The sequence below is a fragment of the Acanthopagrus latus genome, chromosome 21 (assembly GCF_904848185.1).
Source record: "Acanthopagrus latus isolate v.2019 chromosome 21, fAcaLat1.1, whole genome shotgun sequence".
In the NCBI taxonomy this organism is placed as follows: Eukaryota; Metazoa; Chordata; class Actinopteri; order Spariformes; family Sparidae; genus Acanthopagrus; species Acanthopagrus latus.
In genome coordinates this window covers 6,731,575-6,744,459 of record NC_051059.1, presented here as the reverse complement: position 1 = coordinate 6,744,459, position 12,885 = coordinate 6,731,575, and the positions used below count along the sequence as shown (strand labels likewise).

Genomic DNA, 12,885 nt, shown 5'->3' with positions numbered 1-12,885 from the left:
ATGAACTCCAAGTGTTGATTTTAATTTACAAAACACAAGATGTAAATGTGCACAGTGCTACAGTGGGGCATTTATGACAAGTCAAAAAATTTCACCAATAATTATTAAACCATTAGGTTAAACTGTGCATAGCCTGTAAGCCGGGCTCAAGTTTTATGCAATTCAGATGTAACTCTGTCTTTCTATATTCTGGTAAAGTCAGTCAGCTACTGAAGTTTAAGTGACGCAAGTCCAAAGTTTTCACTTCTCAGTCACCCTCCTCATTCTCCAGGAAATCCATCAGCGTGCTCGCTTCCACAGCAACCAGCAAGTACTCCACTCCATCTGCACCCTGGAGAATCATAGAATTAAATGTAAGTAAGAGAGACAGAGGTCAAAAGAATTATGGTGGTGAGGGTTTTTAAAGTGAAACAAGACTCCACCTTGCGTGTACGGATCAGTTTGTGGTCTCTGAACTCAGTCAGTTGAGTCCTCAGTGTGAGGTCAGAATTCACCAGGAACGCCTCTCGACAACGCTGGTAGAAATCTTGGAATGACAATCCTTCGCAAAGTGATGAGAAAACATTACAATCATAAAGTAAAATAAGTCATACATTCAGGAGATAATCCTTACCGGATTAAGTGTAAGTATGTGTGTGCGTGTACCTGAGTATGAAGGGTTATCTTTGTTTTCCAGCTGAAATTTCACCAGCAGTTTGAAAATTCCTCTGCAAAAAGAAAGGACACAATTCATCAGCTGCTCAACAGCTCTAACAAATAATATGGTGACATATGTGCAAGGTTCCTGCAGGTTGCAGCAAATTAAATTGAAGACATTTTTAACTCATTTCATCTTCATATGGGCCAATGGGACCTTATTAAGTTTGGAGGTGGAATTGCATAAAATGCAACAGGACACTTGATGTTCTCAAGCCTGATCTGTTTGAAATTGCACTTAACAATGACAATACATTTTACCTTATCACTTTTAGGAGTAGCTATTTGTTTGATTAGAGCCCACACACCACATTGCACCCACTGACTGGGAATGCTCTGATTCTGACTGGGCTGCACAGTTTGCATTAGTGACTACTAGTTCCGTGTTGGCTTTCTAGTTTTGCTACAGTGTGACCAATACAACTTTTTTCCCAAAAACACATTTAAAAGAAAGACTGAAGTTCATGAAACCTTATAAAAGCACCTTATAATCAAATCAGTTTTAAGACATAATTAAAATTCTGATTGTTGGATTTGAGACTTTCTAAGGACCGATGTATGTGGTACCTTGCATTGGGTGTCAAGCTGCGTAACACATGTGTAAGGGAGGACAGAGCGAGAGCGCCAGTCTGCTGCACCAGTAGTGAGTTTTCATACGACGTCTCCTCCACGTAGTGCTGGAACGTCACACACTCCCACCACAGCCAGTTAAACTGGCTCTGCTGAAACTGGTCCCACACTGGGAAATACATGTGAGAGATTTAGCTACAAGAACACATTTCAATTTAGTTAATCAGGCAGCACACACACTTAGAAACACCCACCCAATGGACCATTTATGTGGTCTATAGAAGCCACCAAGTGCAGGTTGGGTAGGGAGGCCAGCTGCCCCAGTGCACTCTGGGTCTTCTCTCCTCGCAGCATTAGTCCATCGATGTTATGTATTAGCAAGTACACATGGAGGTCTGGGCCTATGAGGATAGGCTTTAATTTTAAAACACATGAAATCCAAAACAAGCTTAACACAAAATTAACTGACTGATAGACACACTCACTGTCTTTAAGGGTCTGAGTGATGTGCTGGATCTGGTCTGAGGGGGTGCGGAAGCTTCCCTGATGCTCCAAAACCTCACACGTCAGAGCGTTTAAGATCTGTAATGACAGCACAGTATGGTAGAGATACAAGTTTTAAAAAGGAAAATCTTCCACCTTCAATATTGCAGAAGTGTTTCTTTTTTTTAAACCACAAGTCAATGAATCTCATGAAAAAACCAAAACCAACGCATTAGTCTATCTCTTAAAAACATTTAAACTACCACACCCTGTCTGTGGCTCTCAGCCCACTGCTTCCTTGAAGACTTAAATCTTTAAACTGGGTCATAAATATGTTTTTATTTTTTTTAAGTCACCTTTAATTGCTGGATACAGGTTTGGAAAATGTTACTCAAACTGCAGAATATATTGCATTTGTTGGGAACTATTTTCAGGTGTGGATTAACTGTGATGAGTGTTTTCTTCAACAGGACATTGTACTCGGAATTGACTCAAATCACTTATTAGTAGGATTATTTTTTCTGTCTTTATGAAATTTGTTGACAAGAAGAAAAAAAAAAATTACAGCATTCATACAATGAGCACTCTTATATGAGTCCAAGTTAAGTGTTTTGTGTGTATACTGACTGATTTAAGAGTGATGGAAGGGAAGAATCCATTGACCACGAGATGGATCTCTTGCCCCAGGTGAGACACACGGAAGTCCTCCAGCAGAGCTTTTTTGCTCCCCAAACCATAGACCATCACACTGAATCCCAACCTACAAACACAAAGGCACTTTATGTTTTGTGCTAAATTTAAAATGCTACAAAAAAAGCATGGAAAAAGGATCAAGGAAAAAGCACACTCACTGTAACTGTAACATCCATTTGCTAAAGTGCTTTCTATGTTTGTTGTGGAGCTGCTGGATCTCTTTTGAGTAGCACGACGATTTTCCTTCTAAAAGCTGGACCAACATCTCCTGCAAACACAAAAATCAGGGTCATCAATGCACAGAAACCCAGCTTGTTGAATACACTCACTACTCTGGTTGTTAGATACTGACCCGGTCAAGTTTTGGGGTGTTCAAACGCTCCAGGGTGCGGTCTGACGTCAAGACCTTTGAGCTGCCATGAGCTTCAAAATACTCCTCAATCATACTGGGCTGGCCGAGTGCTTCAGAGGCGTTCTTGCTCTTCTTGGCAGGAGTCTTGTAGAGAGCAGCAGATAAACCTTTACTCGGTGTTCTCGGAGTCTTTGAGTTCTCCTTGTCTTCTTTCTTGACATTCTGCTCTTCCTCCTCTCCCGCTTCATCCTCGTCCTCCCCAGAGTCAGAGGGCGACAGCTCACTATCACTGTCAGACCGGATGCTCGGTGCTGAAAGTATCACACAGCTTTAGATCAGACCTGAAGTCTAATTCTATATACCTATAGTACTGCATGAGAGTCTAGTCTCACTGTAACATGTTCAACTCACTCGTAATTCTCTTCCTGAGCCTGTGAGGTGTTGTGGAGACAAACTGAACCTTCTTCCTCTGTCATACAAAAAGCAGAGGTTACCCCGAGAAGACTACAGGTTCACAAAAAAACATCGCAAGTCAAACACATTCCTTCTATTCTTACCCTCTGCGGTGTCCTGCTTTCACCTCTGTTGTCTAGTCGGAGAGAGGCAGAGAGATAAAGGTGTCTTAGTTTAAAGTAAATGGAGACAAAAATATGAGGAAGTAGTGTTGAACTCACTGCGGCCTGTTCGGGTGGGAGTGGAGGGTTCAGCGTTAGGCGTCGTGCTGAAGGTCACGCTTTTTCCAGGAGTGCGAGCCAACTCACTTGCTGTTTATAAAAACACACAAACAAAGTGTCCAATATCCTGATATGATAAATGTTAACAATATCATCTGAAATATGCAGCTGATGTCATGACAGCCGTGTGTATGTGAGTGACACGGGTAAATGGAGATTCTCACCAGTCTGAGCCATGCTGTGTCCACGTTTGACTTTCTGAAAGGTGAAAATGGAGGATCCAGCCACCCTGGACATACCGTCCTCATCTTCTGTAGATCCGAGACAAAAGATGGAACTGAAGTGTAACCACATCAAATGATCATTTTTATATGTTTAGCAGTACTAAGAACAAAATGATCAATGTGCTACAGCAAGTTGTACCTGGAGCAAGTGGAGCTGGTATTTTTATTCCAGCATTGACACAGTGATGGAACTTCCTTAAGTACTGTACTTAAGAACAATTTTGAGGTGGCTGTACCCTCTCCTCGAGTATTTCCAATTCCTACTACTTCATACTTCCACTCCACTACATTTTGGAGGCAGATATTGTATATTTTACTTCACTACATGTATTTGATATCTCACGTTACTAGAGTGTAGATTGCATTCTACATCAGGGCAAATTAACAATTTCTTATCAGCGATCAGATTAAATAAAACAACTGATTTACATCCATGTAAATACAAGTATAATTGACCTTTCTAGTACTTGTAATACTTTACAACTACGAATTTAATATGAGATATGAAAATAATTTTAATAAGACGTTATTTGTAGGGGTTAACAGGATATGTTTACTTTTACCCAAGTGGGTCTTCTGGGTACTTTGTACAGCACTGCTTAATCGTAACAGTATGTTAATATACACTCGAAATACTCGCAGTGATGTAACTATATAACCAATGAGGGGCACTTCTCAGATGTTTCCAAAAACAAGAGCAAGCAGTATAACCTTCACAAACGTGGGAACTGCACTAGCAGTTCTATTGTGTTTGACTTAATTTTGTCTGTGTGTACTTAATGAACTGGTGACCGTGTCATTGTGTTCTAAGAGGTAACTTGGTATTGTTTTGCATTACTTTCCAACAGGATAAATAAAGCTAAAACAAAAAACTTTCAACTATAAAAGAGAGCTGGACCAAATAAACTGGTAGGGAGTCTACATGCAAAGTTTACCACCCAAAACAGGTACTAAACACCAGCCAAAGTCTCTTTCACCTTCTGTGTAATCTGTTCCCAGAGCTTGGATATAGTTCTGCTCATCGAGGAGTCCATTTTCATCCCCGTCATGTTCTGCCTCCTCTCTGGCCCGTCGTCCTGCTGGGCTCTTGAACGTCACCATCTTCTGAACAGACCCACTGCTGCTCTGCACACCTTGTGGTTACACACAGACAGGTAGGTAGCTAGTTACAGAGTTAGTTAGTCATCTACATGTTCATAAACAGAAATATCAAAGCAAGAGAAGTAAAGTGTCTGTTGTCATTACCCTCCTGTTTGTCCACGATGTGCTCCAGAGCATCTCCATCACCGATAAACTTCACCTCCAACACACTCATGGCTAAAGGGAAATACATCATAACGTCACAGTGTGACAGTAGCTAGCTAAAAGCGAGATACTAAGCAGGGCTTCACAAACAAATACAGCTTTTAAATGTTGCGTTATGTGATTTACCAGAACCTTTATGTAGTATTTTCTCTGCCAGTCATTGTAAAGTCATAAGACTGTTAGCCGACAGAGTGGAGTGAAGGAGAGAAGCCCTGAAGATATTCAGCTATAACAGACAGCGGCCGCACACTGAAAGTCCAGAAATACGACAGGAACAGCAAGCAGCTATGTGTGAACTGTGGCGACATACCTGCTAATGTCGGTGTCACCGGAGGAAAATGTAAACAAAACTTTCACGAACTGAAAACTACGCCGTGCGGTGTGAAAACTTTCCGCGCCATCATCCTGAAGTTTTAAGCCACGTGACAAGTGAAAGGTCATATGATAGCGAATCACAACGCTAGTTCAGTTAAAACAGCAATTCCCATGATGCACCTCGCTCTGTCGCACGCAACCACATTGCAGAGACTACAGTTTGACGATTATCCTTCAGAGCTGAAATTGCAACTTAAATCCCTCAGTTTAGTCAACAGTCCCATGTATCTATCTTTCAGTATCTACAAGTCCCATACATTTTACTTATATGATCTGTGCTACCAATTTCTTCATTTGAATCAATTATGTGATTGTTTTCAACCTCCAGTCAGCACCCACATACTGACAGCCCTTGGCAGTACTAGCAAACTGATCCATTTGCATTCACACACACAGACTCATTTCAAAACACTGCAAGATTATATCATTTAAATGATGAGACAGCATACTGTAGTACTAAAACTTGATTTTAATCACATCACATCATATTAGTAAAAAAAATTGGGCAACAGATTTACATAAAGTACTTCATGTTATTTAATCAGTCAATTTTGGAGTACTCTTACACTAAGGGGAAGGTGAATATTCAACCACAGTCGTCCTCTACTTATTAAATCGATCACAGGTGACATGAGTTTCTCCAAGAAGTTGATCCTCTAGTGTTCAGTTAGCTATCCTGTCAAGGTGTCGTATAACCACACTGTTCACCACCCACGTGTTGGTGTCCACTTCCCCAGCAGACGACCCTCAGAGTGCACATGGTACACAGGATGCATCATCGCAGTTGCACAGGACTATGAAAAAAACATCAGACAGAGGGTCACACAAAAGCAGAGCAACACAATAAAACTGCCACAGTGTTAAGCTTCTCTCCTTATAGAACAGCACTAACATGGTAGGGGATCAGTGTGAGCAGAGAGCCCAGGGGGTATTTGCTGTAGTCCAGCGGTCCTGAAATGGGCTCCACTCTGCCGTGCTCCTGAGTCATAGACAACAACCTGGAGGGAAATATCTTTCATCAGAACTTCATGCACACTTGACTGTAGTGTTCAAACTAGAGACAAGAGTAGATGGCATTACTTGAGGTCTGGGTGGCCTTCAATCATGGCATATCCTGTGGGAAGTTTGCCAGCTCCGTCTAGACTAAGAGCAAAAAAGGGTTTGAGGCAAATGTGGGAGCAACTGATAGCCAGGAGTCAGGTTGGTAGTCCTGAATTAATAGATAAAGGATCATGACAACTTAGAAATGGCAACCAGGAAAATCAATTCGGCAAATTATAAATGGTGTAAACTATATTGATGAAGGTACCTGAGTCCAGTCCATCCACAGTCAATCAGGAGCTGGTTCCTGTGAGGAGAGTGTCCAATGACTCTGGTCAACACCCTCACAGCCACATCCTCCAGACTGCACGAGCCAATCAGAGACTGCTGCACATCTACAATCCATCAGCAACATCATCACTGTTGAATTTAGAATTATTTCCTAAGCCTATTTTAACTGAAAACAACTACATCTATCCATCCATACACGCACCATAGAAGCCATAGTTTCCAGGATGCACCTCACTCAGCTGGGCCATGTCTTTGACTGGGTGACTACAGGAAGGGGTGGAGCCGATGCTGGACTTACAGGTGATGCCAACAGCCTTTAGTCTGAAATCAAGACATTTCATAAGAAATACATCTGACTGCTTATTTACTCGTTAGATTGCTGAGGCGTTAAAGTGATTAATTAAACGTACATTTGAATTAATCAGGTTGATGAGAGGGAACCAAAACAGTTCATTTGCAAGTTTGAAACCTGAAACACTGAGCTGAAAGACACTAAAACCCAAACACACACACTAGAGGTGAGAGCTGATAAATCCAAGTTTTTTACTGAAAGTGACACTTTTTGACATCAATTGAAGTGAAATCAATTTTAAAGGCATTCAAAGCTGCAATTTGTAAGAATTGGCCACCCGTTGGATTCATGCTCAAAACATCAGAGGGTGATGCAAGATCACAATACATACACCTCGTTACCCTCAAAACTGTTATTTTCTTATATTCTGTTGATCATTTTTGAATGTTCTCAGCAAAAGAAATTACATACTGCACTTTTAACTAGAACAGCTGGAATGTATTAAAGCTAATTATATGACAGGACAGTGTAATTAAGGCAGATTTAAGTAGTGTTACTGTGCAATTCTACACTTTTAAAATGTTGTGAATTTTGAAGTCCTTTCTTATTCACTTAACTTTACTCTTCCCTCTTTTACAGCTCTCACAAAAAAAAAAGAAAAAAGATTTTTGTGAAGGGAAGAACCTATTATGGTCCGGAGGGAAAACCCACACTGTTACACACACCAGTCAAATGTATTTTAAAATGTATCTAAGAAAATGTTTTACATGTTTTAACCATCTATGTGGCAGGTAACATGTGAGATTACTTTATTTTCATTTTTGTCATACTTTTCCATGAACTGCAGAGTAAAGTTGGTGGTTTCCTGGGCGACAGCCTGTATTTGCTCCACTCCTCTGCAATTATAGGTGTTCCCACAGTGAGCGTACACCCCTGTTAGCTCCACACCCTCTGTCTCAGTGATGGCCTGAGCCAGTCTGAGCGCCTCAGGTTCTGAGTGCAGCACACCAGCTACAGCAAAGAACAAACAGAGGATGAACACACGCTTGACTCCCACCGCTTAGTAACTGATGATCTATGTCCAGATCAGATCTCCCTGTCTATTTACCTCTCCCGTTGCCACAGTCGAGTTTGAGCCAGACGTGCCACAGCCGACCGTCCCTCAGGGGTCTCTTTTTGAGCTGCTCCAGAGCCTGAGGATGATCCAGTAAAACTTGGAAGAGATCCAGCCTCTCTGATAGGGCTGCACAACGCTCCACCTGTGAACACAAACACACACAGAGTGCAATTGGCATCTGGAGTATTGTTGGGAGATAACAACCTAACAAAGGAAAAAGAGGAAGTTGTGTCAAGAAATATCAATTGCATCTACCAGCAAGTTGATGTTCAGAATAAAAAAAAAATAGTACTTTATGGGCAGAAAAAATAATGAACTGCAAGCACTGATAATGACTTGATACAGTCACTAAGAAAAAGTCAAGTTTAAAGTAAAATACCAAACATCTGCTGGTCAATTTTTGGATGATCTTGGTTGTAGTACAGTAGGTATCTTATTTCATCATGGCAGACATTCTGACACATCAGAGCAAGAAAAGCAGAGTGTAATCTCTGACATTAATGATGCTGCATTCTGTGCAGCCGTGTCAGCTCCAGGGCCATGCTGTCGTGCAGGCTGGCTCTCTGCTTTTATGTACATAAATGCAAATGGACTGAAAGAAAACCCAACATACACCAATTTAAAAAATGAAATGAGGATATATTTTGATACATTAACAGGACTAATGAACAGGAAGGCCATCCGGACTGTTGCTCTCTACAGAGCCTTGAGATCCTCATTGTGATTTTTATTTATCCACTTATATTTTTTTATTTAGTTATTTTCTCCACAAAGCTTTTGGGTCCTCTAATTGAGTCGAATGTATGTACCCCATGTTCAGTATTGTTTGTCATTGGTGATGAATTTAAATAAAGATTGGGGGAAAAAAAAGGCTGGCTCTCTGCTACACTTACAGGAGTGTCATTAATTAGTCACATCAATTAGTTCCACCTGTGGTTTAATGCTACTCCTGCTGCAGTGGTGTCGGCAGTTCAGGATGTTCTATGTACTAGCTGTCCTTCAGAGGTATAATCAACATTTAACCTTTGAAATCACGCAGTATTATTTCATTCATTCGTCATTACATGTTGCATTTTATAGAGTCACAACCACCTGCAAGTTATTTGAATGATATGCAGCTGTGAGAAGCATCTTTAATACCTTTGTTTACATGATTTCTCATAAGCCATGCTTTTACCCAAAGTATATCAAACTTCAAGCCTCATGGAACCGCTTTTCAGGGAAAATAAATAGTTTCCCTAAACCCACTGCTGTGTGTGTTTCCACCTCATTCAATTTCTTCATCTACACCTGCGTTATCTGAATGTGACACGTCATAATATCTTGTGAAAAACACCCAGTGTGGGACAATATTGTATATTTAAATCACACTCAAAAATCAAGAGTATTTTAGAGTGCATATTGAGTTTATAGCTTGATTTTGTCACTTTTCCAGTATGACAGTGCCACATGACCAAAGGGTGCACATGTAAAACGAATCTTCTAGGTGTGTGAGTTAAGACAACCTTATCAAAGGGAAGAGAGTACGCATAGAGGATGTCATCAAATCCGTGGTCGGCATAGAAACAGGCTTCAGCCAGAGTGGAAACCACGATGCATCTCCGTGATCCGCCAGTCATTATGTCAGCACACTCGCTATAAACATGAACACAAATGCGCACACGCAAACCACATAAGTACTCCTTACATACGACTGACCTGCATTAATGTGTCGTATGTTTATGTGTGTGTGTATGTGTTTGTTCATACAGAGTTTTGTGGGTCTTCATGTGCGGCCGAAGCTGGACCCCCAGCTCCTGACAGCGCTCAATCATCCTCTGGGCATTCCTCTTCACTTTGTCCACGTCGACCACCAGAGCAGGGGTACACAGGGCAGAGATGGCCTCCCCCTCCATAATGCAAGCACTGGAGCGCGCACACACACACACACGCACACACACACACCAGATCGTCCAATTAAATTCTTGGGCATGACTGCTTTAATGTCACATACTTGTTCATACTAGTTCAACAGTGACTTCCATTGTCTATAACAAACACGCAAACATGATATTTGCTATATAAAAATTATACCAGCACATCAGCACACATAACAGTACTTTTACCAGTTCATGTAGTTACTCACAATTGCTCAGTTACTCAAGTACTGTACTTAACTTTGCACCTACAATTTTAAATGTACCCATATTTCCATTTTCTGTGACATTGTACTTCTCCTCCACAGTAATTAAAAGGGCAATATTGTTCTTTTTACTTCACAACATTTATATATGGCAGCTTTAGTTACTAGTTGTTTTGAAAATTATATCTTTGCATAAAAGTGCTCATAAAATACGAGCTTTGGTGCCACTTCTGTATAGCAGATACAAGTGCAGCTGAAATTATTAGTTAGTTAATCACACTCTTTCAATCAATTAATCAAGAGAAATGAAAAGCAGATGAAACCATTCCTAAACAGAGAGCTCAAACCAGCTTAACCTTAAACAACTACAGCAGTATGGTAATAGCCTACCTGTACTTTTTAACTACATTTTCTTTGATTTTACTTTACAAGCTTAACTTAATTTAACAGTCTTTCATTTTTAATGCAGTACTTTTAATGGAGTATTTTGTATTTTTTTTTCAGGATGTTATCTGGAAACCTTGACCGCAGGTGACGCAGCCTCTGGTTTTATCATTTAGAGACCTTTGAGCCCAGTTAACCAGCCCTCATTTTCAGCTGCATAGGAGAGGCTGGAGTAAGTCACATATGTGCAAGTCTCAAGTCTCAAGCAAGTCCCAAGTTACTGTGATGAAAATCAAGCAAGTCAAGTCAAGTCATGGCTAAGGTCAAACAAGTCACAAGAACTTCTGATGTATTCTTCATATCTGTAGACACAGTAAACAGAAGAGGGTGGTTAGTCAGTAATATGACATAATTGCATAGCTGATCAACTTAAGATTTTTTTTTTTTTTCAAACCCAAGAATACAAGAATAAGATTAGAATAATATCAACCCTGGAACCGCACCATACTGCACATCCGACGAAACCAATGTCTCAATATGCGAAAGAAAAGCCTAGACTTTCGAGTCATCTGTGTCAAGTCTGTGTCAAGTCTCAAGTTATGAATGCCCAAGTCGAGTCTTTCATCAAATAAGTCTCAAGTCCTCAAATCTGCGACTCGAGTCCAACTCGAGTCAAGTCGTGTGACTCGAGTCCCCCACCGCTGCTGCATACTTCCTGACAGTAAATGATGTCAACGAACGAAAACAAATGTACTAACCTAACGCCACACGCCACCCTAACACTCGACTGAACCGAGGTCACAAACGGGTTCATAAATACGTTTTAATAGGCGTAGTTTTCCTCTATAGCAATACACTGAGGAGACAGGCTACCAGACAGGTCACCTACTCCGTTACCATGCACTTGATTAACTCCTCAGTATGCATACTAATCGTAGGGTTTTTCAGATAATATGCATACCGTATATATACTTTTAGATAACTTACCGTTCGGCAGTGATTCTAATTGCTCTCCGTTTTGCAGGGTGTTCATGTCACGTTACTCCTACGGTGTCCTCAAACGGCCAAACCTCCCAAACTCATGCGGTCGTTCCCTGATGTGCGTCACTGGTGGAGGAAGTATTGACATAGTTTGATTTGTGAAAGAACCAATACCAAACTGTAATTATTGATTAGTGAGCAGCAGCTTCGCGTAAATTACTATTCATTTGGATGATTAATAATCAGGCCAAATAGTTTTACTTAATGGAATTAATGTGAGTAATTATAGTAGGCCTAAACAACAGTCTGCACATAACACTACAACAGCCTACACTCAGTCCAGTTCAAATGATCTCCACTGGCATGTTATTATAACATAATACACATATTATTGAATGAATATATTTTCCAAAGTAAATAAATAAATAGATGATATAGAAGGTAAGAAATACATTTTAAACATACTCACTTTTACAAAAACATTTAGTGTACAGCTTCTTTTTTCAGTAACTTTGCACACAGATATTTCTCCCCACATAGAGAAGGCAGCTTTTGACTATCAGGGATGGATAAACCCAGGATAAGCTAACACAACAGGGTTGCAAAAAATCAATGACAAAACAATTCACAAAAATGAAACAGAAGCACACCCACCTGAAGCTGGCAAAATTTGGATAAAGTCAAAAACTTACTTTTTCTTTCTTTTTTTCATGCTGCTGGGTATTTTGATCTTCAATATAAGATAATGTATTTCTCAGTTGATTTTTTTTGCAGAATTTATTACATCCTGTTTTCATAATCCAATTCCACTTATTAAAAAGTAACTAAAGCTGTTGAATAAATATTTAAAAGTATGAAACAAAAACATCATATACTGTCACAGAATAGTTTGAATACACTGTTGAATGTGCTGCCTAGTAGTTCTCTGTACAGTAGAGGGAGCCAGATGCGAAAAAAAAAAAAAAAAGCAAAGAGATAATTTCTTTTATGGGATTAAAATCATCTGGGATATATGTGCTGAGTTTGACACTAGAAGGCTGTTTTTGTGCAAGATTTTCTCTGTGCTCACTTAAAATCTCTTTTTAAGAGGCGGGCTTATGGGCATGATCACAAATCAGCCAATCCTGGTCCAATATTCAGCATACAGCAGTGATCTGGAAACTTGACATCTCTAGCAGGTAGATAATCAGTGTCTTTTCTTTACTAAAATCAAAGCTGAGAGTCA

General features: G+C 40.2%; 2 protein-coding genes across 4 annotated transcripts; both read right to left on the bottom strand.

Moving 5' to 3' along the window:
* Position 1: 1 nt before the first annotated feature.
* Positions 2-5,504, bottom strand: orc2 (origin recognition complex, subunit 2). The gene is made up of 16 exons (XM_037084201.1): positions 5,368-5,504; positions 4,998-5,069; positions 4,730-4,885; positions 3,693-3,779; positions 3,469-3,558; positions 3,352-3,383; positions 3,206-3,263; positions 2,795-3,105; positions 2,601-2,710; positions 2,377-2,509; positions 1,752-1,848; positions 1,521-1,667; positions 1,264-1,435; positions 646-707; positions 423-541; positions 2-331 (listed from the first exon to the last, which is right to left on the bottom strand). Exons 2-16 carry the CDS (start codon positions 5,065-5,067, stop codon positions 248-250), a joined length of 1,728 nt encoding a protein of 575 aa, XP_036940096.1. The 5' UTR covers positions 5,068-5,069; positions 5,368-5,504; the 3' UTR covers positions 2-247.
* A 377-nt stretch (positions 5,505-5,881) lies between these two features.
* Positions 5,882-11,800, bottom strand: zgc:162816 (uncharacterized protein LOC571260 homolog). 3 transcript variants are annotated; one of them, XM_037084185.1, is made up of 10 exons: positions 11,667-11,800; positions 9,923-10,078; positions 9,679-9,808; positions 8,165-8,315; positions 7,887-8,067; positions 6,967-7,085; positions 6,742-6,868; positions 6,513-6,575; positions 6,325-6,430; positions 5,882-6,226 (listed from the first exon to the last, which is right to left on the bottom strand). In XM_037084185.1, exons 2-10 carry the CDS (start codon positions 10,066-10,068, stop codon positions 6,137-6,139), a joined length of 1,113 nt encoding a protein of 370 aa, XP_036940080.1. In that variant the 5' UTR covers positions 10,069-10,078; positions 11,667-11,800; the 3' UTR covers positions 5,882-6,136. The 3 variants fall into 3 exon arrangements, with proteins under 3 accessions (XP_036940080.1, XP_036940079.1, XP_036940081.1); XM_037084184.1 differs by lacking the exon at positions 11,667-11,800 and adding an exon at positions 11,438-11,583; XM_037084186.1 differs by lacking the exons at positions 5,882-6,226; positions 6,325-6,430; positions 11,667-11,800 and adding an exon at positions 11,438-11,589 and having other exon boundaries at positions 6,513-6,642.
* Between the last annotated feature and the right edge of the window lie 1,085 nt (positions 11,801-12,885).